At 35.9% G+C, this 27,906-nt stretch overlaps 1 protein-coding gene across 5 annotated transcripts; it reads right to left on the reverse strand.

Annotated features, from left to right (window-relative positions):
• CWC22 (CWC22 spliceosome associated protein homolog) lies at nucleotides 1-27,875 on the reverse strand. Of its 5 annotated transcripts, none has more exons than XM_065068889.1 (20): nucleotides 27,767-27,875; nucleotides 27,138-27,248; nucleotides 24,375-24,442; nucleotides 23,465-23,581; nucleotides 23,059-23,337; nucleotides 22,417-22,545; nucleotides 20,171-20,339; nucleotides 19,672-19,725; nucleotides 18,608-18,743; nucleotides 18,314-18,520; nucleotides 18,134-18,196; nucleotides 17,700-17,792; nucleotides 16,395-16,476; nucleotides 15,244-15,304; nucleotides 7,989-8,066; nucleotides 6,696-6,848; nucleotides 5,670-5,797; nucleotides 4,561-4,662; nucleotides 4,234-4,427; nucleotides 1-861 (listed from the first exon to the last, which is right to left on the reverse strand). In XM_065068889.1, exons 2-20 carry the CDS (start codon nucleotides 27,162-27,164, stop codon nucleotides 257-259), a joined length of 2,745 nt encoding a protein of 914 aa, XP_064924961.1. In that variant the 5' UTR covers nucleotides 27,165-27,248; nucleotides 27,767-27,875; the 3' UTR covers nucleotides 1-256. The 5 variants fall into 5 exon arrangements, with proteins under 5 accessions (XP_064924961.1, XP_064924958.1, XP_064924962.1 ...); XM_065068886.1 differs by having other exon boundaries at nucleotides 23,059-23,340; nucleotides 27,767-27,872; XM_065068890.1 differs by having other exon boundaries at nucleotides 27,743-27,783.
• Nucleotides 27,876-27,906: the final 31 nt, after the last annotated feature.

Here is a 27,906-nt window from a genome sequence, read left to right on the forward strand (position 1 = left end):
TTTTGCTGAGATCTTAACAGTTTTATTCACAAAATAAACAGCTTTGTCTTTCCAAAGGAAGACTTTAACAGAAAAACGCAATGCGATAGTTATAAAAAAAGAGGTACAGAAAATTTGAAAAAAGTCTGATAAAATTTACAAATGCAAACTATCACTTTGTACAAAATCTTTTTTTTAAAGAAAGTTCCATAATAGGTTTTAAAGTACAGTTTTAACAGCTCAAAAATGCACATTTAGTTCAAACTCTTGTTAAGTATTATTTTCGTCTGTGTGGAGAATTCTCCTTTCGCCTGTCTTCATTCTTCCTGGATTCTCTGTACTGGTCAGAATAACGGTTGTGCTTCTCTCGGTGTTTCTCTGAACCATTCCTGTATCTGTCTTCTTGATCATCCTCTCTTGGACTTGAATTATTATGGATTCTCTCTCTGGATTTTGATCTTTCTCTGGATTTTGATCTCTCTCTTTTTCTACTGCGATGTCCGTTATCTTTGCTCCAGTGTCTGTAATTTTCATCATCAGACAGAGAAGCTCTCCGCTCTGCTTTCTTCGGTTTTGAATTACTGTGTTTGTTTTCTAGATCCTTACTTCTTTCGTGGTTCCTATCCTTTCCACTATGGTAACTGTCTCTGCCATTGGACTCATCTCTGTGATGATATTTTGACACATCATCTCTCCTGCGTGATTCTCTCACATTTCGGTGATTTCTTTCTGATTTGCTCTCAGTATCACTTCTTTCCTCTTGCTGCCTCCTTCCCATTTTCTTTTCAAGTGATTTCCTTTTTCTTTCTTGTTTTTTCCTGGATACTTTCTCAGATTCTTTATTTTTCTTTTGCATTCTCTTTCTTTTGGCTTTAGGAACATCTGAAATTATAACAAATTATGGCAATGAGGTTGCGTTTTAATTTATTACATTTGACTTGCTAAACTACGTAAGTTCTAGGGACTTATTTTTTGTCAGGAAACATTTGTGGGTTACATATCTGGACAAAGGTTTCAAAATAATGAGCTCTGATCTTGTTGCTTCCCGTCCCCTCCCAGCTGAATGTCTCATGCAATGGCAGACATTTCACTCATTCTTTAATTGGGCAGATACTGATTATTTTTAAACAGCTGTCTTCATTAAAGGCTTTTTATTTTATTACTGATTATTTTTAAACAGCTATCTGCATTAAAGGCTTTTTATTTTATATAAAGAAATTCTTCATAGAAGTGTAAACTATCAAGCCCAAGACTACTCTCCAATTTTCTTCTAAGCTTCAGTATTTCTCAGTAACTCCACTGCCATTAACACACAAACCTCACGTTAACAAAAAGCAACGTCACAACAAATCATCCCCAAACCTTAAGAGCATACTAATAAGAAATTAGGGAATAGCCTTCTGCATTTCATCCCATTTACAATGCCAATACAGGTATCGAGAATACGATGTAGCTCAATCCAAAACAAAACTTCTTCCTCAACTTACAAAGACACCCCAGCAAACCTGCACTTGAATGCAACATATCACTAAGTAGTTGCATCATTGTCAACATAGAGCAATAGAGCAACTCACTAAATAGGAAGCTGACATGAGATCTGCAAACCTGTCGATCCAAGAATTTTTTGGTTATGTAAGATATGCTTTCATATTTGAAAAGAAGTGAAATTTATGTACTGACAAAACTCCAATGACCTTGCTTTTCTTCCACTCCCCTCCGTTAACTGCTGAAGAGGGAACAACTCCAATTTGTACAGGTGTGGCTGCCACTCCCAAGTATCCATCAGCAGGACTGTCAGCCCTTAGCTGTGTGCAAGTGATGCCTGACTTCTGAGAGCCTCTACCCAGCATCCCCTTGGGGACCTGATACTACAGGAAAAGGCATAGGCTGTAACATCATCATCTCAAAGTTTTTTAGAAAGATCACCTTTCTCAGACCATCCAGTCTCTCAAAATCATTTACTTTTCTTATTACTTCCTGGAAAAGCTTATCAGTCAATGGAGATTAAAAACAGCAGATGGGAAAAAAATCTCCAACACTATCCTATGAGGAAACAGAGGCATGCTGAAACAGCTTGAGACAGTGGTACCGCAGCAACATTACCATGGCCCTCCGGCTCATTTTCAGGAAAAATAGTGATAGCTCTGTCAACAATTTAAGATTAAAACTAACTTCTGTATTTCTAAATATACTTCAGTGCTCTTCTCAGTGGAAGAGGCCTTACTGTTCCTGTTTGCTCTTTATAAAGGACCATTAGATTTCACTTGACAGTATTTATCTGTAACAGCCATTTAGAATAACCATTAAATTAACCTTATTGTATGAACTATAGAATCATATCAGCTGTTTCTAACCACCTTTTGAAAATACCACAGCCATAAACGGATTGAATAGTGCAACAAATATCTGAGTTGTACAGCAGATGGCTAGTTTCATGTCTGAATTAAGGCTTCCTGGCATTCTGATAAAATGAGATGATAAATCAATTCAGATAGGTTTTAATACATTAACTTTCTTAAACAGAATGCAGAAAAAGACCCAAGAAAGTAAATACAAAGGAACAAGCTTCTTCGATAACAAATTTTGTTCCCTGCTGGACCTGTTTTGGTTGGAATTACCTCTCCGGAGCAGTGCTAAGCTGAGCTAGCTGGTGAAGTTCCACACATTAACCGTCCATAAGACAGTCATGTCTAATTTAGGTGTATGCTCAATTTCTAATCAGCAGGGTTTTTTTTTTCTTTTCTCTTATACACTGCACTGTGAAACACTGTAGCACATTACTCCAAAAACTGCCTTCCAACTCTACCAAGTTATTATAAAAATTTAAAAAGATGTAAACACAGGAAGACTTGAAATTATAACCAATAATGGACCTCAATCAAATTTACCAGTAAATATAGTTCTCTCCAATTAATGCTCTAATCACTGTATTTAAGTACACAAGAACCAGACAAAAAAGTGAAACCAGGCTGCAAAGATATCAAAATGAAAATTTTAAATAATGTGTTCCCAAATGAAGAAAGACCAAGTAGTAAAAGGGAAGGTCCTAAATTTACAAAAATAAAAGTGTTCATTTGAGAAGACTGCAGACTGTCAGTTTGTCACTAAAGACTTACCTCTGTGGTTCCTACCAAGCAGCTCAGCAAAGCTGCAGCTGTCGATGCAGGAGCCATCTGGCTCTTTGCTGAACCAACACCTTCTCTAACCCCATTTAATTGTGTCATCCTCTAGTGCTTTGTCGTCATTAATGCAATTAACGCAATGACACACGAAGCTGACTTTGGACAGTGAGATTGCAATGGAGAACAAAAATGCATGTCCAAAGCATGAGCAGTTCATACTACTTTTATTTTATTAACCAACATTTTCATTTCAAAGGCATGCAATAAATCAAATTAATTTTGAATCAGCAAGCTTCTGTACTGTAGGAAGTCATGCTGTGTTATCATCTGCTTATGTTATATACAGCGGGGCAGACTGCACACACTAACTCACGCCAGCATGTACTTTATAGGTTAAGCAATGTTTATGACACTACTTGTCAAATAGAAGGTTCTGCATCAGCAGGATAGTGTAAGATGCTAAACACTAATTATAATGCATAAAACTATGAAATACTAAGTTGTCAGCAAAAGCTAATTATTCCTTGGAGATTTTTCTACAGACAAGAACCTCAACTATAGCACCATACAAACTCTTCCTGCGGAAGAAGAACTAGAAACGGAGACTCAGAGATTAAATTTTAAACACATTGCTAAAACTGAACAATGCAACTTCTGACCCACAAAGACACACATATTTACAGGGAAGGACTCAAGTAGTACCAAGCCAGGCTAAAAGAGTCATAGAAATCAGACTCTACAGTTCTCTAGTAAACATCCCAGAGACAAGAACAGGGAATGACTCTAATACCTCCATCCTCCATTAAGCTGAAGTAATAGTACTGTGCAACAGGTATCAACTGTGTAAAAAAAGTAATCTACAAAACAGTGTCCCTCAGATATTTAGGTCTCTAAAAATGGAGCTCAGTTTTTCTAAATTCTAAAATAAATTTCCATGAGAAATATTTAATATTTTAAAACTCGTAAGTTTTTAAAAAGTGACCAGTTTTTAAATCAGAGGAACTAACACTGTCCATAGCTAGTTTTTCCTCAAACCAAGTTTATATAGAAATAAATAGGTATTTTTAATTTACTTCTATACCTATTACATAAATATAAGAGAAGTAAATAGCTACAGCTAGTGTTTAAGTACCTGAGTCACTGCTGTTGTCACTGCTAGATGAGGAGTCACTGCTGCTGGATGAATCTGAGCTGCTGCTGCTTTCAGAATCCGAATCTGAGGAAGAGTCTGTTTCTGAAGACGATGAGGAATCTGATGACTCAACATCTTGTTTCTGTGTCATTATCATCTTTGGTGCATTTTTAAGATGCTCCCGCAATTCATCCCTAATCAAAGGAAAAAAAAGGTGTGATACGGTTTTTCTGTTTGTTTGGTTTTGTTTTGGTTTTTTTTTTTTTTTGGTAGGGGCAAGGTGGGAGAGAAGGAAAGCAAATATCAAATCAGAAAACTGTTCCTCACGTTAGTCCTCCAAGGCCAATAGAAGTGAAGAAATTGATGGCGAAGCGAGTGTTTCTTGGGTTATCCCGAGGTAATAATCCCTCAAAGAATGGATGCAATGTTCTGATGAAAAGAAAAATCTAAATTAAACACCATGCCAACTTAGCACTATTTCTCATTGACACTAAAACTAGAAAAAAAAAAAAAAAAAAAAAAACAAAAACAACAACAACAAAAAAAACCCACAACAAAAACCTGTATGGATCCTCTAGGACAGCAAAAGTTTTCCCTTCATGCATTTTACAATACTTCACGCTTTATACCTGTGATGTATCTGATCAAAATGCCATTTAAAAACTTGTTCTTTCATGAAAACAAACTTAACACAAAAAATAATTACATAATGTCAGATTATGACAACAGAAAGCCTGAATTTGTGAAGCCCTGAAGAGACTTGTGAAATTGCAGTAGCCTGTGATAAGAAAGGATAACATTTGTTGACCAACAAGTTCTAAGCTCTAGGTACTTCAACCGAAATACCACCAAACAAGGCCCTAAAGTATAGTTTCAAGTTAAAGTTTACATGAGCTAAAGCATCCTAAATTCTTCTTCATACATCAAAGAAATCCCAACTTATAGGAAACACCTCAAGCAACCGAAAGTAACATTGTCAGAATGCTATGCATTAAATCACATACAGGCTTAAAAGAATGTGTATCTTATGTTAAGGACAAGCAACTAATCCTAGGAAAAAAGCACAAAACTATTAATAAGCTTTCCTAAGTTTTGTCAGAAAAAGAAGCCACCGTAACATTTATTACGCAGCTAAACAGCTGACAGGAAATAAAAACAGACTTTTACTTGGAAAATTCTTATACAAGCTGGACTATCATTGGGAAAAAAGAAATACATCTTGCAAATAGGTACATACTTGAACACAAATTGATGGTAACACACTCAGCTTAATGGGACTCTTTCCAATAACTAAATCTATACATGAACTTGTTCTTGAGGTACTGCAGCTACAGAACTGTTTTTTAGTTGAATTTGAAAAGAGAGTTCTTATCTGCACTTCTTCAGATAAAGAATCTATTTAACTTTACAGTTTTGAAAATAAATTCTCAACTTACTCATCTTTTAATCTTGCATTTAGATTAGGAAGTCCCATATATTCACTGAGCTCTTGAAAGAATATTTTGACAAAAATTCTACTGGAGGATGTGGTAGTTTCTTCACTCAGTATTATACATTCAAGGACCTGAAAACATTTGGAAAAATATTTAGAAAACGTTTTTAAATTTTAAGATAAATAAAAGAATGTATGTTTAAAACTTTAGTCCTCCTGAAATAAACAGAAAAAAAACCCTTTTCTCCCTCCACAAGGACAAACTGTGCAATTCCTAGTCAAGATTTTCCTCCTCAGAAATTCTCTTCTACCACCTAGGTTCAGTTTCTGATCATACTTATGCCAGTCATTCTTCAAGGATTTATTTTACCCAGGAAAGCTCCATAAGAGAAAAATCAGGTCTGTGAACTTCTGGCAAGTTAAAGATTTGAGACTTAAGTTCTAAAGAGATTTGGACTGACTTGTGTGTGTCTGAAGAATGACAATTAGACTAGACTGTGAAACAAGAATAAAACAGTGTGACAAGAGATGTTACATTGATATTTATTTCTTTATTTTTAATGTTATACTATGTATCTCAGAATGCAAGATTGCTTTTATTTATTTGGCACTTAAATCACAAAATAGCAGCAATTTTTAATCTTACAATATATATGAAATTAAAAGTTTCATGTAAAATATAATTCTAAAAGTTTTTTAGGTTTGTTTTTAGAAACAGTTTTGCTATTTAGATCGCTGATTAAAATGTCAAAATTATTTTTTAAAAAGTACATTTTAATTGACCAATTCCAGAAAATAACAGCTTAAATTAACTACTTATGAATAGGGAAGGGAGGATGACGATACATAGGGGCAGAATGAGAAGATGAGGGTGACACAGAATTGTTCAACAGTGTCTGAAGATACTTAAAATAATCCAGTTTGCTACAAATACAAGTAGTTCCAAATCGTAGAATAAATACTAAACCTAATATATTATTTCTGAATACTGGAGATTAATTATTGAAATCTAGGACAATTTTTTACTTACGCTCCAGGGAATTGCATCGGTGTACAGTAGATGAGCAAACATCTTGGCAACATTTCTCAGTTTGTTCGTTTCCAAACGATGAATGGTATCATACTGTTCTTTGAAAATAGCTTCAAAGGATTCCATATATTCTTTTTTTAACATGCAGAAACGCTACGACAACATTGTACAGTTTAAATAACCAGATTAAACAATAGATTAAACATGCAAATAACCTATATGTAGGTGAGATAATGGTGCAAATATTTACAGCAAGAATTTCCTTTTAAATAACCCTTGGAGAAGAAAATACCTTCAAATGGATACGTTTTATTGCTTTCAGCAGTTTGTCAGAACAAGAAACTCATCTGCATTGCAAAGTAGTAATTATCAATTTTGAACTACAGCAAATTATCCTGAAATTTCCCTAACTTTCGTACATCCAATATTTTCACCTGATTTAACCCCAAATGTAACTTTTTTCATGACAACATTGAATTACTATTTAGAGAGGCAGCAGGGAACACAGTCAAGAGGGAACAGATTCCAGACGTAAACATTCCAAAGCACATGGAAATTAATGTTTATGTTCTACTGAATGTGTAGATTCATGTGGTTAGTACTTGGTAACTGACTGTCAGCAGAAGTATTTCCTCAAATAGTGGATAAAAAACAAAAATGGAAAAAACCACTCCCTTTCAGAATAAAGTGCTTCCTTGAGAAGACAAATATTTTATCTTAACTAGTCAGATATGTCAATATCACACATACAGAAAATTAACTAACAAATAACTGCAACTAAATTAGCAATTAGTTACACAAAACCAAAGAACCAGCTGTTCAGTGAAAAACAAACAAAACCACCCACAACCCTGCGACAGTAAATAGTCGCAGTCTCATGCTCTAAATAAAAACTACTAAGCTGCTTTGAACGAAGTGGTAGAAAGACAAGAGTCTCCAAAATCAACCTTTAGCACTGTAAAAGTGATATTTTCTGTTAACTCATAATACTTTTACCTCTTTTTAGTACCATTCCTTTGCCACTGATATATTGTTCTAACATAATGAGAAAAGAGGGAAGCAAAAAGAAGCAACAATATAAAATGAGCTCTCTGATTCTGCATTCACTACACTTGTTACAATCAAAATGTTAATTCAGTCCACTAATACAGCTAATCAACTAATATAACCATTTTTGGAATGATAAAAACCTATTCGTTTTATTTATCCATTAAAACTTAAGTTTGGCACACAAAAAGAGTAAACCAATGAAGTTATCTACCATAAAGTGTAAAATCTAAAAACAGAACTCACCCCTGCCAGCAATCCAAAGAATTTCTCATATGTTCTTTGCTGAGCACAGCAGTCAAGTATCATATTGCAGAGTTCTTTCTGGTTTAAGAAAAAAAACAAACATTCTCTAGGTAAATTCACTGTAGCAGCAAACCACCATTATTACTACATATCAAAATATTGAAGAAAACCTTACATAGACTCAAGCTTTGAAACAAGAGCATTTACATAAAACTTCACTGGTAACATCAGTAGTTTTCTAAGTTGCTCATGTTTTAGAAATTATCTGGGGCATGGATATGAACTTTTGCTATTCAAATTTCTTCTTCTGCCAAGAGCAGAGTGTGAGGTCAGTGAGCACACACCAGATTAAACACAAACTTATTCCTCTGACCTGCTATGTAAGCTATGGATTGTAATGCAGCTATGAACTGGTTTAGGGCACATTTTGAAACATTTATTAAGACAAACGAGGAAAACATTGCTATATAAATGAAGAGCCATGAAATACATGGTACTTAAACAGGACTGCACTTTTACCCTATTAACTTTTTAAAAACTATTATTATTATTTTCTCCTAAGACCAACTCCAATTTATGACATTCCCAAATCAGTTTTAGGCTGTCAGTCACTTATCTTTCACAATTAGTTTAAATTTCTCTTTAATAATAAAACTCTCATTAAAAAAGGGATAATTTCAAGCATTTCATTCTCTTTATATCAGTTTACTGTAACATAAGATTTCATATTCTCCCACTCGTACCACTCTTCCAAGCATGTATTCTGAAAAGAAACATTTTGCCCATGACAAAAACTCAAAACAAATAAAAGGCCAACCACATTCAACAAGAAAAAAATACCTCCTCCAAATCACAAGGCAGTAACATATCAAAGTTACAGCTACATTTAAAGGCTTTCCTTTCAACACTGTCACATTGCATTAGTGTGATGTATTAAAATGCATATTAACTTTTTATATTATCCTGTTTTACAGTAATGCTGCAGTTAATCAGTTTTTAAACAATAAAAAGGGTAAAGTGCTGCTGCCACTGCTAATATTGTCAGCAAGATCTGAAAAACAAATTACTTTTCTTTCCCATCTCAAATGCAATTACAACATTGGTATCCCCTGTGGTTTACAGTAATTAAATATTTTAACATTTTAATTAAATATTACCATGATTTCTAGGAGGCTATATTGAACTACCACACAAATGAAAATGGATTCACCCACAAAGACTTTCTTGCTAGACCAAAGTAACTCAAGGTTACGTTGAGAGTAACTGTTTACCAGATTAAAAAATTAACAAACTTTAAAAGGATCTAATTATTTTTTCAGATGTGACAAGTTCACATAGCAATTCTAGCTTCATTTATAGTTTGAAAGGTTAATTAACTCACTTCTGTACTCCCACTGGTAAAACTTCTGGTGATGTTTACGGCAGGAAAAGCCCGTGTTTTTCAGCCCGTCATGTGCTTTAAAGAATGCAATTAATTTGTTTCCCAGTTTAACAGGCAATGTATTACTCCATTGTTCAACAGTTCCCATATAGTGCTCAACGAGTGACTGTTCAGCTTAGTTAAGAACGTATGTGTAGCTGTCCAATCATGAAGTAAAGTGCTTCGAAAAATACCTGACATACCATACAGATGGTGAATGATCTTTTGAACAACCTTTAATTCATTATTGTATTATGGAAAAAAAAAATGGCACTTCCCAAAACTGCTAAGACAAAAAATAAAGACAAAGCTCCCTCTAAATATACTGCAGATCTTACAGCTCTCCCTAAACATTTCCTACTACCTTTTATCCAAACACAATAATGGTTTAAATGGACCATGGCTCAACTTCACATGGCAAGTATCATCATATATTTAAAGATGCTAAAGGGTAAACCAGAAAAAGACAGAAAAAAAACCCAAAAACAAAACCAAAACAGACTAGCTTTACCATTCTGAAAAAACCTGAGCACACACTGCCCACTCTGTGCGCTCTCAGCTTCACACAAAGGCTGTGTTCACTGCAGATAGAAGAGCTAAAGCAACTTTATCACTCCCTTCCAATCACAGGCTTCTTTTCACAGTTAGTAATTCCCCCCTCCCCCCCACACACTTCCATTCCTTCCCTTATTTTTTGCTATTGATTTTCTTTAAGACTTGCATTTAACTAGGAGCACAACTGAGGAGCTGCCTTCTGCTCTCCCTGGCTGGGAGCTCCTTACCACTCCACAGCTCTGGTCCCTCAATCACACACATGGGCTGAAGCAACCATGAGACATTCCCACACTGTAAGCTCATGTAGCTTCTTAAAATATAGAACTGTCAACACAAGCACTTGGTTTCTACAATCATATGAGGAACTAAAGGAATTGATTTGCTGGAAGCAAACCTAGTAAAGAACACAGGTTGGTTTAAAACAATGTGAAAGGAGAATTATGTAAAATTAGTCCTCCTTTTCTTTCAACTAAAAACATCAGGAACTGAACTTAACTCTGAACAAAGGCAAAAAAAGAAAATCTGTTAAAGGAAAGCATAAAGTAAAAAGCCTATTTGACATTTTAGTTGGGCTTGTTTGTTTCCTTTCCTCATAGCTCAGAACAACCAGTAATACCCTACTTCTCTAACTACAGTTTTATTTAAATTTTCTCCTTTGGTAATGTATGGGATTAATAGAGCTTTAACACAGATAATAACAGTAGTTTATAACAGTACTTTTTAGAAAAGGGAAGTTGTGTGCACTGTCAAGACTGAACATACGCCCAAAGAAGGAGCTTGAAGGCTTGTTCAGAACATCTGCTCACAAACGTTTTCAACTTTTGATCTACAGGCTTCGGTTGGGTCTAGATAACACCAAGAAAAGCAAGCCTCCTCCTGTGAAGTTTATTGTGAGAAGAAAGAATTTCAACTATTTGAATTTCTTTTTTTCCTTAAAAAATAATCAGAAATCAACACATAAGAATTAAACTCTGAGCATCTGACATACTTAAATACTACCACCTAATGCAGAAAAGCAGAACTAAGATACAAAGTGAGTCAAATCAACAAAAAAAGCAATAAGCCCCTTAGTTAAAAGCTTAAGAATCCACATGGAAGAGTACAAGGGAACAAAAAAGTCCCAGAGCACAGGAGATGCATTAAATTATCTTCATATTTGACTAACAAGATTGACAGATCTGAACTAAAGGCAGCAGAGGGATGCCAGGTTAGCAAGAGTCCACTTGGAACCTGCTCCTCCAGTGGGGATGGATATCAGCACAACTGAGAGCAAAGAAGTGAAGTTTACAAGGCTTTCATACCAGGGCAAGAATTCAGAAGAGAAATTGAAAACAAAGGGGGCTAATAATAATAATACAGAAGCGGGAAGACACAGATACCATTTAATCTGCTGAAGTAGTAAGAAACAAAGTAACAGGAAAAACAAAATTAACTTTAGGTTTTAGCAACAGATTTAAGGAAAATCCTTATAACAGAACAAGGAAAAAGTTTTTTGTATGTTTGGTTTTTGTTGAGAAACAGTGGTGGAACAGGCAAGGCTCTACAAAACATCATGCACAGGGGATCCTGAAAAGCTGTAATATGGAAGATACAGCATGAAAAAGGATTGGGAAGAAAGTTTGTGACAAAAAATTTGGAAATGCCTTCCCAATATTTATATCAAACAGGCAATGTACAACCACAGAGGAATAACACTTTCGCTTATTTAAGGTAACTATGACATGCCAAAATGGAAACAAAAGTAACCTGCAAGTTCACAAAAAAAGATGGAGAAACAAGAAAGCACATTGCTTATATCTATCAAATATTAATAAAATACAGAAGGAAATAATACATTTTAGAAGATTTAATTTTTAATGACTGAAGAAGGGGCCTTTGATGAGAAGACAACATTGAACATGCTAGAGTCATTGAAAAATGGATTAAGAAGGGTGAGAAACAGATCAAGTGTCATCAGAACAGTTTAAGACACGGTCCAGGTACATGAAGCAGATATATGTCCAGAGTCCTGGAGCAAAAATGAAGAAAAAGAGTCAAGGAAAACAAAGAAAAACTGGAAAGCTGGAAACAAATACTGGTTTGTGAACCTGGGAAAGAAAACTGTGGAAAGGTGTTTTCTAGAGAAAGAAAAACAGGACACTCTACTATGGAAACTTTTCACGCAAAAAGTGGATGGTAAGAAAAAACAAAGGATGAGGAGATAGAAAGACGTATTTTGAGGAAGGAAAAGTCTACAGTTGGAGACTAAAAATTAAATGCATGCAAATCTGATGGGAAACAGAAGATGGATGATTCTGTTTAACAGCATCACTCACTCCTGAAAAAGCAGAGTTTCAGTTCAGTTCATGGCAAAGTCAGGACACAACCATTTTAGGCTAGTATATAATAAAAAAAAAGCTTGTTGACATTCCCCATAGTACCCAGCACTAAACTGCAATGCCAAAAAGCAGTATTATGTTGTTCTATTCCACAGATTATCCATTTGAACCTTAATCCTCTTTCTGCAAGTCAGAGCTGTGCGACAGATCCATTTCTGGTATTAAGCACACGAACACTTGTGTTGCACAGCAGTTACCGTGACGCAATAATCTGATCATTCAACCACTGATCAAAACTGCTAAATATGTTCCTGAACTCAGCCCTCCTAAATCATGCCAAAAATCTCCATACATAAAGATTTCCGGAAAAATTAACCTGCAAGAAAATCGTTAAGACTATGTTAATCTCAAAACTGTCATTTATGTCTGTTATTAGGGTCTGAATATTCTTATCAGAATTTAGATTGTATTTTATTGACAAATCGCTACTCAAAACCTGTGGAAAATTGTCTTAATAACAGAATTAAAGAAAGATGATTTTTTCAAGGAAACTCTTTCAGAGGGAAAATACAAAGTTACTGTAAAATTAGACTTAATTTGAACAAAAATTTTGCAATAAGAACGTTAAGTTTCACCTGATTTTTAAGGAATAGAAACTGCATTAAACAATACTTTAGTCAAACACTAGTATCTGTTTCTTATGAAAACATCCATTCACAGTATGATGTGGCACAGAGAATGAGCTCTTACCTACAGGGTCTTCACTGGAAGAAACAACCAAGCATGACATTGCCGCCCCTCCTACACTCAATCTAAATTGCAATTTTCTTACAAGCATAACAAACTTTGAAGATTCACCCAAGAGTTCAGCAAACATTTCAGGAATTTCTGAAGACTGGCTAAAACTTTGAATCATAAGGTGGAGGTAAATTATATACAAAGACACATCATCCTGCAATAGAGCCTGCTGAAGCCTTCAGTAAAACAGACCCAAAGAAAGTGCTTTATGGCTAAAAACAACAACAAAAAAAGTAATCGTTTGGTTTGATTTGATAATGATGACAATTAACTAAAGGCTTCAATCAGAAGATATTAGCTTGAAAGTATAAAAGATGATTTTCCCTGTTTAGAAACTGGCAGTTAATTTGAACAGAAATTTCCTGTTGAGTATGCTCACTTTTTATCCACTTACACAGACTTGAACCCCAAAATTCCTTGAATAATTTTGTTGTCTGTATCTGGTTGTGCATTCTGCTCTCACATTGATCAGGAAACCCCCTTTTTTTCTTTTTGCCCCCATGAACACTCTTCAGGAGCTGCATGTCCATACAAATCAAGTAAAATCTCTCACATCTTTGATTAAGGTGAGGGGGAAAAGCAACTCTAATTATTAGGGGAAAAAAAAAGAAATCAGCACAAAGATGATGCTTTATGCAATAAGAAGATGCAGCCTTACAGCAGATTGAAACCTTGAATTGTAGTAATTCCTACAAGTAGTACTGAATCATAGGTTGATGCTGATATATTTTTATCTGCTTAGATAGATATACACTTGCACACACACATTAAATGCCAAAAATAACACTTCTGCATCTCATTCACAGCAATTACATCTGAATCATAACATCGCCTCAGGTTCTTCTTTTTTTTAATAGGGTGGTGTTGCTAACCAAAATAAATGATCTAAGCAACACAAACTCAAATATTCAAGTACATAAATTCTTATTCATCTAAATGTAGTTTTCAAAAAATGCAATAAATTTCATTAAAACTGTGAGGGTCAGTGAATTTTATACATTTTCCAAAGCATAAAGTGATAGGAAAGAATCTGTTGGAATGAGGTGTTAAGGGAACAAAATAATATTGTCTAGACTTGACTAGGCAGCTAGTGGGAGGTCACAGTTTGTCTCTTCCAATCATGTGTTCTCCAAAGAGACATGAAAGTCAGTGGAAACATTTCAGATATTATAGTGCTGCTATAACAGTCACAAACCTACTGGACTCTAAACTAGTTAGCATTGTATTTAATTGATTCCCAACAGTTCCATATACATATATTCAATTTACTTGTAGCTTCCCAAGTCTCAAAACTAGACCCAGGAGTTGCTCCAAGAGCTTTCCTACAAAATTAGGAGCAACAATTTTTGCTTTTGCAGTGCAACAGGAAAAAACCCACATTTGGACATTTTTGTGTGCAGCAATATTTATGTTTATTTAATTTGTGGTTGATGGGGAAATATAAAGTTTCTCAAATCTGAGAGAATTTAAGGCCATCAATGGATTATGTAAGGATTCATATTCAGTAAATTAGTACCCCATAAAGTATATGAAAAGTAACAGAAATTGATCTTGTACCTCTGGTTATTTTTATTTGCAGCAAGCAATGGAGTCACAAAAATCGTAAGAAAACAACCTGGCAGCAAATATTAAGTCAAATCCCAAAAATACCAAATCAAGTGGTGAAATAAGATCTACTACTTTTATGCAAAGTTTTCAACTAAAAGAAGACTGTGAAAGCAACAAAACCACAAATTCTTTTAGCACTATGCTAAATTTCAGGGGCCACTGACAAAGTCTACAGGTGCCTGCAAATGGGATCTTCAACTCCAAGTTCTTTTGGAGACAACGCTCCAAGAGTGATTGTCACGCTACAGTACTTGTGTCACAGGATAAACCCTTCAACAGTCCAACCAACAAACCTTTTCAAACTGGTTTTGAGCAAACATTTGAACTGCCTGGCAGAAAGGAGCAATTGTATAAGACAAATGTCTTTGAAATATGTGTCAGTCTATTTGCTCTAAAGGTTGTAAGACCATTTTGAGGTGTAACAGCTGTAAGGAATTACTCTCATCTGCTTGCTATACAAACTAGGTCCCAGGACAAAAGTCAGTATTCTAGATGCTAATGTAGTACTATTTCTTCATAATGTTAATAACAAAAAATAACAAAAAGTGAGGCTTACAGTCTGACTTTCAGGAAAGTCCATCTTCAGCAGTTTGTGAGCACATTCTTCAAAGTCTAAGCTGTAATAACAGAAAAAATACTTCTCATTATTTGTGCAATATACATCACACTAAAAATACTTCAGATCTACATTAACATTGATTGTTGGTACTCAAACTTACGCTGTTTTGAAATAACCATTCAGAAAGGTATTTGTTGTTTCATTTTATTTTTCATAAATGTTTTGTATTTCATGAGTTTATATCTAAAAATTAATCTAAAGTCATTACATTTACAGGCAAGCTGAAAACAAGATGACTTGGGTCATTATTATTACTATTATGTCATCTTAGAAAACCTGGCAAAACACAAACATGAGCTCATTTTGCACATGCTGAAAAACACTGAAATGCAAGCGCTGTACATAAGCTCCAAAAGCAGTATATACCACCCTCTCCTCTTTGCATGCCTGTCCTTGCATATTGGAAGCCTTTTGCTACCAGTAAGTGCTGGTATTAGTACTTACCCACCCAAATGAGGATGAACAAACTTGAGTATAGCAAGAAAGTATTGAAATGAGAAATACAAGAGCCTTTCATACATCTCAGTATGGTATTAATTCATATATCTAACGATCAATAGCGTAACTACATTATCTGACCCTTCATGCAGGTTCAGACCTGCAGAATATTGTGGCCATGCCTACTTTTAACTTTTCAGGGTTGGTATCTGTTACTTATTTCCCACACAATGCAAATGGCAGTAGGCCTAAATAGTACCATGCTGCAGAACTCCTTACCCTCAGAAGTGGAGAAACTCTAGAGCATCTCTACTTCAGGAGTGTCAACCATTTTTGGAACTTTGTAGGATGCTGTATGATCTTAAGACTTAGAAAATTTTGATTACAGTAATTGTTATAGAAAAGCCCCAGTGCATTACTCAAACACTTTGAAATAAACAGGATATATCATAGAATGAGAATTTGGGTACCCATGTGTCACGACAGTCTGCTTTATACAACTAGGTCAGGCTCCATAAAGAACACTTCCATGCTGCCTTTTTTTTTGTTTTATAAATTGCACACTAAAACAGAATTTAAAAAGAAAGAATCCCCATTCACCCATTTCAGAAGAACTACACTCATAGGTGCCCAAATTATATTATATTTACCTTGACTGAATGGCAAGATAAATTGTTCGACGGAAGGAGACCAAATTAATTTCTGTTTTGTCATGGACAGTAACCTTCTGACCTGGGAAAGAGAAACAAGGTCTTGTAAAGAGCAAAACATTGAGGCACATATGCCTAAACACTCTTAGAACAGCTCTATTACTAAGTCCGTAGCACACTATATAGTACTTTTTCTAGAAAGAGTTACAACTGTTTAGCAGGTTTATGTATTTTTTTATTTTTACAGAGAAGGAAAAAAAATGAATCAGTATTTGGCTCATCTGTAACTAACACGTAAATATTTAAAGATAAAATTTCAAGAGGATAACTCTCCTTTTAAAAAAACATTAACACAACTAAGCCAGTGCAACCTCTTCGTTTGAACATTTCTTGGCTACCTTATTAGCAAGGTTTTTTCTGCACAATTTAACTATACAATGCTTTATGAAGCCTCCTTGATATTACCAGGAAACTCTGTTTCTGTTATGTGTAGAATCTGCATTACAGAATTCTGCAAAGATCTGTTTTGTCCTGGAGCAAGTGTAGAAAAATGTGTTCTGAACTGGCAACACTTTCATTCACAAGGTATTTACTATTTCTTCTTTTTTTTAAAGTTTGGTAACAGCACAGATGATGAAAAAGTTATGTGAACTCTCATTCTTTTCATCAGCCTGGAAGCTCTGCTGCTGTTCTGTGAAATATTCCAGCAAGCTGACGAGGAAATCCATTCCTGGTGTTCTACAAGAACAAGACTTGGCTGGCTTTTCAATTACTCACACAGTCTGCCCAGACATTTGAGTTATGCTTATCCACTTTTTTTTTTTCCTGGGAAGAAAATACATTATTTGAAAACATGTAAACGCTGACTGCTTCCACTAAAGATCAAAAGAAGGGACCCAACTGAACTAAGAAGTGAGATACAGAGGATGTAAATACATTCTGATTTTGAAAGTGACTTAAAAATATGCTAGAGTACTAGAAAATGTCCAGAAAGGTTGTCTTTGTGGGTTTTCAGGGAAATGTTTTTGTTTGTTTGTTTTTTTAATGTTTGCAAGGCTTTTCCTGCGTGAAATTGGTCTGGTCAAGAACAATCAGGCAAAGCTGCTTTTTACTTTCTGGCTATGCTGAATGCTTCCTTTTAGACTTATTTTTATACTATTTGCTAGTAAATACTTAGATCTGAGAATAATTTCAAATTAAAACATCCCTTCACATTTGAACTTTTAGTTTTACAAAATGTTTAACAAGTTAAGCTCCTTTTTCATCTACAACCAATCACTATTAAGCTGCCAGTCATACACTTACCATCTTCATCCTCATCTTCATCATCATCATCTTCCTCACTACTTCCAGCCTCTTGATCTGCTTCAGATTCACTGTCACCTTCATCGAGAATTTCTGAAAAAGATTAAAGGAATATAGACCACAGCAGTTTCATTACAAAGAAAACCTGATCCATCACCTAAGAGTGAAAGGGTGTTTTGGGTGAAGAAATTGGCAGAGCCAAAAAAAGAATATGCCATAACTAAATGAAAATGTAACTTAAGAAACAATGCTGAAGAAATCAGCAGGAATACATTGGAAAGGTCTACGATGAACTGAAAGACAGTTATCTGGGACACAAATACTACCGCCGTTAAGTAATAAGGTTGTTAAAAATAGTGGGATAAGTAAACACCCTATAAATAAGTGTGTAAATATAAAATTACATCTAAAACGTGTATACACACACCCCCTACCTTTCTTCAGCGTTTTGTATTTCTCTTCATTTTCCAAAAAGTTCGGATCCATCTTGAAAACATCTTTAGAATAAAAGAAAAATTTTATTTAATATATAAAATGAAGCAAATAAATACTTAATCTTAAATTCATATTCACAGGGAATGCAGCCATAGAATTATCTTCTGTTTCTAACTTACTAAGAACATCCTCTGGGTTGTAGTCATCTTCTAATGGCAACATATGAGTAAACTGATCCTCCTCTTCCACTAGATCTAATCCTTCTGGAATGATTGGATGATCCTTGAAGCCATCCTTCCGTACGGCAAACATGACTTCTATCATATACTGAACACGCATATCAATTTTAGACTCATGCAGAATGTGCCGAAGGCGGTCAAAGATTGCTTTGGAAAATGACAGAAACGTAAATATGAGAAGGATTTACTAATACAAACACCAAAAAGACAAGTGTTCTGGGTAATTACACTTACCATTAATACCTCTAGGAGAAACTTCTGTTAATTTGAGCCCACTCTCTTTGATAAATCCAATTGCTACTTCAATACTGTCATCAGTAGGCCTTTCAAGAAGCAAAGTGAGCATTTCCAAACATAAAACCTCATGAGCCTATGGAAAGAATATCAGTAAAGAATTCAAATGTACAGAGTTATGCTACTATTACACAGATTTACTTGACTGAGAAATCCAGCCATTGAGGATGCCACAACACAGTTGTTTAAACACACACACAAGGCAACAGTAGTGGGACAAAGTTAATTAAGAGGAAGTCAACATTTCAAATACAGTTTTACCACCTGTCTTTACACCAACTTTGTAGTGAATGCAACTGTGCCATTGAAATGAACAAGCAAACAATGAAAAATATTTGCCATTACAAAAAAAAATAAAAAAATAGAATGCATTTCCAAGAAGCAAATATTATAGAACAGCTTACAACAGTTACAGAAGCTAGTTGTAAGTGCACTATGCCTATAACTAAATCAGGTGTTCCAGTTTCAGGCACACGATCAAATGGCACATCTCAGATTAGTTTCTTTTTTACCAATATGCTGTATATCCCAAAGCACTCCTGAAATGCTGCTTCTTGCCATTATTCAAATAGGAGTATCCTGATTTCTAACACACAAAGTGGCATAGAGCTGGATACAAATTTGATTCAGATACAACTGAATCTAGTTCTGCCTACTTAGATGTTTAAGTCAGATCATAGCATTGCAAGAAAACTCTCTTTAAGATATGTGAGACACTTGCTTTGCATCAAGATTTGGCTGAACACGAGCCCAAACATATTTACAAAGTCTGGGGAAGCTCTGGAGCATGAGTGCAATGGTAAATGACAGTAACTGCACAGGCAGTTACCAATGTCTTTTCTAAAAAGGTCCTAACAACTTAAAGCAGGCATAAAAGGAAACCAGAACTCAGATTTTCAGTGACCTTTAGAACAGGGAGAGTGTCTTGTCATAAGCTACTACTGTCTTCAAACTAAAGAAATAGTCATACAGGGGCTGGATTGAGTAGAAATGAAGAAACATACCACATTCTGATTCATCAAATGGGCAACAAATTTTGACGATGTTAGACAGAGTTGCTGCAAAAGAAATAAAATAGGAATTTTTAACACATTGCATATGAAAGAAAAAAATTGTAACTCAGTCATACTTACTATAGATTTGTGCATCTCACAATCAAATTATGCCACATAATTAACTATTCTGGGATACTGTAGTATTAGAATTAGAATTGTACATTAAAAACCAAAAAACAAACAAACCAAAACAAAAAAAAACACACAAAACCAAAACAAACACTAAACACTGCACCTCCCTGACGAAATCTAACACAGTACTAACCCAGAACAGGCTGTCAAGCTTTCACAAAACTCTTATACTACTATACTTAACATACTAACGATAGATTCTAACCCACAGGTCTTGGCTCTGCTCCTTTGAAGTACATAATTTGAACAGACTAGATACAAGGTTAACATAGCAGAGTTGCAAGTTTTGGCATGTCGCTTCTTCAGATATACATACCTTATCATTTCTGCGATATCCTTTGCGAAAATTTAGTATCAACCTCTTGAGGATCAATTCACCAATATTTGGAAACTTTGAATTGATAATTGCCACAAGAGCTGCATAAACATGGGTAAAAATTGGAGAGGCACTCTGAGCTTGCAAAATGGATCTAGACAGCAATCCCCTGTAAAAATACACAAGTTTAAGATTTTTCTGATAATAAAACGCTTAATGTTTTTATTCAGTATGTATCACATACAATAGTATTGTACAGTGGGAATATGAAGATCGAAGATGGTCACTTTCAAACCATTGTTTATCATGCACAAATGGAGTTTCGCAAAATGTGTTGTCCAAACATGTCTGAGCTGAGAAATTCTTAAACTGATACCTTATCTTTCATTATTCTTCCTATTAGAACTACATTTGGAAATAAGCATGTAAAAAGTCTTCATCTTGTAGCCCTTTTCTCACCCCACTGCAGGCTGTTTTTAGCTTTGAAATTTGTCTGATCGTGCTTTTTCTTTTTCTCAGTTAAAAAAAACCAAATTACTGTTTGTGACAGAAAAAGTAACGTTTTTCAACGCTTTTCTCTAATGAAATGGCATATTTTCAGCATAATAAGTATGTTTTGGAACTGAGAACTGATTATAAAAGACAACTACTTAAAGCCTAAATGAATGTAAACAAAGGGCTCATGAGATATAATAGTTCTTCTATTATACTAATAGGCTCTCTTACATTTATATAAAGACTGACGTCTGAAAAGAATCTGAGACTTCCCCCCTACTCAGTTTTGCCTTTTCTAACACTTTAGCATATAGAAATTGACTTTTGCTGTATTACTCCATCACAAATTGGGAGCAGGAGAAGCCCTGATTCTCAAAGTCCACACTGGTATCCAACTTTACCTTCCCTGTGGTCTATTGAAATATTAAAAAAAAAAAACAAACAAACATCTCCTAGACGGTACTAAATACAAACTGCATAAGGACCTTATTCCTACCTCAGACGTGACAAATGGAATAGAACTCATTTCACACTAGTGCACAGCAACAGAGTATTTGATTTTGAAACCATTAGTTACTTCTCACTAAAACTGTTCTGATTCAGATCCTATTTAACCCCAACTTAGACAATTCAGAAGAGCACTTTACAGCTAGGTAAAACTTCATGTCATTACTTTTATATGCACCTTTGTGCAAATCTAGAACTCAACTGTAAGAAGATAAATGGTCCCATTTTCTATCTACATTATTTTGACATTTATAGGCCACACACAAAAACTTGCACAGACAAGTGTATTCTAAAAACCTTCAATAAGCTCATTTTTAGACTAAAATATTACTGCTTCCACTAAAATTAAATTTCAGGGACATGAAATGCAGGCAAGTAAAAAAACAGTTCTGAAACAGGTTATTCAAGACTTCATTATTAATTTTAACAGAAGTCACATTCAGGAACTACTTGTTCACTCTCTAGGTTTTATTTAATTCTCTTCTGTTATTTTTACGCTATCTGACCATCAGGTATGACATATATGAAAGTTACGCATTTCTCAGCTACAACCTCCTCAAATAACAGTGATTCAGTTGTGACAGAAAAAGTGTTGCTATCTGTTTGAAAGGCAACAGAATCATCTCTGAATATTTTGTTCAGAGGGTTTTTTTGGTGGTTTGGCTCTGGCTATTTAAATGAAAGCCAACCTAAGAAACCCATACTCCTTTAGACTAGCATATTTAACACCTGTCGACATAAAAACTAAAGCAAGGAAAGTCATCACACAGCACTGGCGCAGTCACTATGACTTAGTACTGAGCTCAAATAGCATAATAATCTTTCTCTACATTACAACAATAAACAAACCAGACAGATAACTGTAGTAAAACTTGATTTGCTAAATACTGGCTACAAATATTTTCTGTCCCACAGAAAAAGAAAATCCAAGAATACAAAAGTAAATAGACATGAGACATCTGTAAATTGCAAGTCATTCAAGTAAAATCCATAGGTAAAACCTTTAAGAAAAGAAAAGACATACCATCTGTTGCACTCTTATTCCTCCAAGGACACAATTCCTTCCCCTACTGGTCCCTTCCACAAGTAGGGGACTACTCTGCACAGGACAATCCAGCCCAAGGTTAATTTTCAAATCTGACTAGCATCCATACACTACTCACTATACACATAGCGATGTACATGTGAACAGCATACATATCAGCAGAAAAGCAAGAGAATTGTTTTAAAATATTAAGCCATACCTTCCCCGAACAATATTTTCCTGAAGGAGCTCATGAATTATATTTTCTATATTAGAAACGTTCACTTTATTGACAAGACCATTGATCGACTTCTTCAAGGCTTCCCAACTCATCCTCTGATATGCCAAGCTATTACAAAAGTATCACAAATTAATGCATTAATTTGAGGCAGCACTGAGTAAATTTATTTATATATATATATATATATATATATATATATATACACACACATATATATGAAAATGTGAACGTAAGTTGTAATCAGTAAAAACGGTAAGAAAATATTCACCATGTAAATATGAAGACTCGTTCCCAATTATACATTTAACTACTACAAAATCACTGAAGCAACATGATACACCAAACTGTAATTCTCTGCAGATACAGTACAACCCCATATGTTCAGTTTTCTAAGACATTCCAAAAAAATCTCTGGTTACATTCGGTATCCCACTTTTCCATTTACATTTTGCAGCAGAAGCATGTAGTCAATCTGATTGTCTCAGCTTTCTTCTGATAAAAATACACCTTCAAAGGAATGATCACAGCACATAAAAGGTACCCCTTTTTCACCAATATTCACTAAAACCCTTTACTGTTTGGCTTTTGAATAAAAATTCTAACATGTTACTTTCAACTCACCTATTTTTATCAGTGATTTGCTCTTGCATCATCCTGAGCTTGGCAGGTGGAATATATGCACCACCTGTGCGAGTAAGGATGGGATCCACTTCTTCTTTCTTCTTCTTTGAAGTGGCCTCATCATGAGCAAGTGAGCTCTGGGCTGTCGACCGCTCTGGGCTCCTACGATCAGGCGATGAGTATCTTCTCTGCTTCCTTCGATCAGATTCTCTCTCCTCCCTTCGATCAGATTCTCTGTCTTCCCATTTTTCATAGTGTCTCTCTCTTCCCCTTTCCATCCTTCTAAACAAAAAAAAAAACACACAAAAAAACCCTCAAACACCCAAGGTTTGTGAAAAGTTTCCACACTTTTTTTTTTTTGCATTTTATTTTGTATTTTATAACAGATTAAGAAAGGGCTTGATACCTTCCTTCTGAAGTTCTGTCATCATAGTATTCCCTTCTTGAGTACTCCTGATCGTATCTGCTGTCATCAGAGTGTCTTCTCTTTCTGGGAGACGGAGACCTGTCACGCTCTACATCCCTATTCACAACCCAAGACATGAAATTCTTAGTAAAAGGCTTAGAAAAGCAATGCTAGTAATATCTATTTGCAATACAATGTTACAATACAGAACTGTTCCACTTCTGCAACCCGAGTTTCACTAAGCTCATCATTCAAATAGAAGATGCTCCTTTTATAACGGGAAAAAAAATCAAAATAAAAGCAGCACTGTGAAAAAAGTATATAATTTTAAGTTCTAGGAGGAGCTAACTGGTAATAATATCAAAAATTCAGCACTACGCATTCCTTGGAACATATGCATTCATTTGTTGCACCTACTTTTGCCTGTGTAACATGATACCGAATAGACACTATTAGAAAAAAAGGTAGTGTTTAGTACGAGAGGTTTCATTCCAATTAAAATATGAAATTAAAAATAAACTGGTAACAGTTCATCTCATGGCTATGTAGACTGCACTTCAAATGATATTTCTCCACCTCCTATTGGTATCAATAATCTTGCCAATGTGGCATCACCAATATGCAAATCCAATCAAAAAGCTGGCATGTAATTTCCATTTTCAAGTCCCATGACAATATAACTGAATGCTAAGAGGTTTTTCAAGATTTAGTTTTAAATAACAGATCTATTTAATTATTGCTGCATTACCATGTGTGTATTTTATTAAACCTACACTTATTTTCTTTTTATATATTATCATAACTAAACAGTGAAAACACAACCTGTTTTTTTTTTATTTTTTAAACTTCTCTAACTCACTATGTGAGGTATATGTATAGAACTGTAGGGTATAAAAATCAATCATTCTACCTGTCCTCTGGAGACAAGCTTCTTTGGCGTGAACTGTAGTTTTCCTTCCTTTCATAACTGGAACCATGCTTTAAGAAAACAAAAAGAAAAAAATCAAGACCCAATATTATACATTAACCACTGGGAACACAGGCATCTTGAGATCAACGTATTTCGTATCTTCGGCTCCCTAATCCTTTACAAGTCAGTTATGACATGGAGACCTGGCTCAAAACACAAGTACCTCAGCAGCTGGATTCCCTGCTACAGGATGCTGTAGATGCCAAATGCTTACATGGGTTCAAGAGACTGGGCAAACAGCGAAGAAAAATTCACATGGGTTACAATATAACTTCTCCAGCTCAGGAAGCTGCAAATAGGTAGAGACTGGGTGAGTATGTGGGTCAGTACTTTTACTGCTGTCCTGTTCCTAAGCTTTTCAAGGCATCTGCTGCTGATTGCTGCTGGAGACCAGAGTAGATGGACCTTCAGTCTGGCTTTCCTGCTTCCTTCTTCCATACACCATTTTACACTTGGTTGCATCACATACAATACCACTAACAGAATTCTGCCACTTCTTGCTTAAAGAGTGTCCTTCCTCTCTCCTAAAGATCCCCTTTATTGCATAATTTCTCCTTATCTTCCTCCTTTTTACTAACCATGATCTATTTTCTCACGAGTCATTCCTAGCTTCATACATCACAAATATCTAACTTGTGCTGTTCCACTTGACAGATTCTGGAATTTAATTCCAGATTTTTTTTTTAAATATAAGTTTGCAGGATTGTTTAAGCGATACACATTTAAATAGTCCACAGAGAAGTCTGTGGGCTGAAACATGACATATAGGAGTCTGGAGTCATACACAAAAATCAGAGCATGACAGCAGCTACAACACAGATTGAAAGATATTCACCTCATCAAGATGTTTCTAAACTACTTTGGCACAGGGAAGAAGCACCTTTTATGACCTCTACACTTTCATTGTAAGGGTCATCTCTTCCATTAAATTATTATTTATGATTTTTCAGAACCACAATCTCATGTTATCTGACAGTGATCAGATGTGAAACAGGTTACACTTCACCTTGACACAGGACTTGCTTATGTACCTTGACTGAACTTTCTGTGAAAATACTTATCTCATTTTTTGAAGTGGCATTCTATCCATTAACATGCTAGCACACTAGTTTTTGCTCCACCAAAGAATCAATTAAAGCCATTGGTTAGAAGAATACAATGACACCACCTTCAGAAGCAGACTCAAGCAGATGTATTCATTGATCTCCAAAAACTTAATTTAAAAGTATCTTTACTAAATATAAGTGTGGTGTCTATAATGAGCTGTGCAACTAAAACCAACATTAACTGAGGCTTCCTAAAGAAATACTATCAACACAAAGTTTATGAGCATCATCCTATCAATAGGCCAATGAGACTGACTTGTTATCACTGAAATTGGGGTATGTGTCTATACATGTAAATATATATTTATCTCTGTGAGGCCACTATAACATATTCTAGGATAACACGTTCCCTAGGGTACATTTCTAACACTGTGTTAAAATTGTCTTGCCTGAAACAATACAATGGTACGAAACAAATGCAGCATCATTTACTCGAAGTGTGTATTCCCACAAAAGTAACATCCATCTGACAATTCCAGAGTGACGTTATCTCTGATGACAAAGCTAATACAAGAAATTAACACATTTTCACCAAGGTTTTCTTCTACTGTCAACACTCATCTGTGGGACTATACCATATAGCAGATCACTGAAATCATTCAAGGTTAAAAGAAATCCTTAAGTTGTTTTTTGTTTGTTTGTTTATTTGTTTTGTTTTCTTCACACACACACAAAATAATAAAATGCAAGATTGTATGCTAAGCTTCTAAGAAAGTGGCAATAAAAATCTTAGAAAAATCACAGAACAGTTACTATATTTAAATAATATTTAGCAGATGGGAAGAAGTTTGTCTTCTTAGGATGTACCATTCTCGTGAGTTCTAGATCATCTGCCTTTGCTCAAGCAGACCCAAAAAGTGTCCACAGAAACCACCGTAACTACCAGACTGGGAAGACAGGAGAAGATACCAAACTATCCCTCAAGCACTCCTGTTAAAAAATACTTCAGTCTGAACAGCTAGAACCGAAAGAGTGAATAAGCCTATGCAGGGTCAAACTCTAGAAACATAAGCCAAGAAATACCATGGACTGGAGAGTGTATCAGAAGAGGAGCACTCTGCTAACCTGTACCAAACTTAGGGTATGTCACAAATGTGGCATTTCTAAACCATCACTTTAGGAGAATAATTTTGAAGCAAGTTTTTTCTTCTTGCATTTGTGAAAATCACTCGTATCCATTCAGAAATGTATTTTTAAAAGGGACAGCTTTAACTTTCATGGCAACAAGTACAGTTACCACATTAACTGTTACTTCCTGTCTCTTTATCTTTTCGTTTTAACATGATTGTTAATTCCTCAACAACTATTTTCTCCATTCCTCCACTTGCTCATGTTCTCCATTGAACCATCATTCAGTCACTTTCCACCAACTGCTTTATTATTATATGCCAGTAACATTCAAAGCTTCCATTGTTGGGACAACAAGCACTAGAAACAACAGTAATTGACTGACTATATCATAACATTTCTCTTGTAAACTGCTGCTGTCAATTATGGATAATGTTTGCTTTACATTCAGAGTGTTTTAACATAACATCAAATACAAATGCAATATGGGAATAATCAAACCCTACAATTTAGATTTAAGAACACTTACATTCACTTGGGTCACCCTGCTCTTCATCTTGACTTCCTACTTTTTTAGAGCTCTGAATGTGCAGCAATGAGACAATCCAAGATGGAGTTCAGTGTATGAAAAACATTTCACCTGTAACAAACAAAAGACAATCAAAAACCTTCTACTGCACACTGTGCAGGAACCTGCACTTTTAATATATTCCTTAGGCCCGCATAACTTCTGAAAACAAAACAAACAGCCCCCGCCCCCAACCCGACCCGGTCCTATCTCCTGAAGTTCCACAGCACCTGCCACAGGAGGTAAAGGCCGTAACACGGTGGCCGGGAACGCGCCAGCGCCGCGGCCACTCGGCACAGCCACCCACAGGCCGCGGCGGGGGATGCCGAGGCCCCGCTCACAGGCCCAACCCCAGGGCGCCCATCCCGGCCGGCCACCGAGCCACCCGCGGGGCTGCGTTACCGCCAGCCGCGGCCGAGCAGCGGGGAGGTCGTGACCAGCCAAGCCGCGGGCAGACCCGGCCGCCAACGGCGCCCGGAGGCTGCCCCGACTCCCGTGGGCAGCCGGGCACAGGCGAAGGGCACCCGCCGCGAGGCCCGCGGGAAGAAGGGAGATCCCGCACCCACCGCGGCCAGCGGGCCCGCACCTACCAGCCACCAGCAGCGCCACTTCCGGCGGGACGCGGCGCACAATGAGCGCGCGAGGCTCAGGCCCCGCCCAGCGTGGGCTCTCGGCGCACGCGCGTAGACGGCTGCAGGTCCGCGCGAGGGCAGCGCGAGGTTCCGGCCAC

The sequence above is a fragment of the Columba livia genome, chromosome 7, assembly GCF_036013475.1.
Source record: "Columba livia isolate bColLiv1 breed racing homer chromosome 7, bColLiv1.pat.W.v2, whole genome shotgun sequence".
NCBI classification, from domain to species: domain Eukaryota; kingdom Metazoa; phylum Chordata; class Aves; order Columbiformes; family Columbidae; genus Columba; species Columba livia.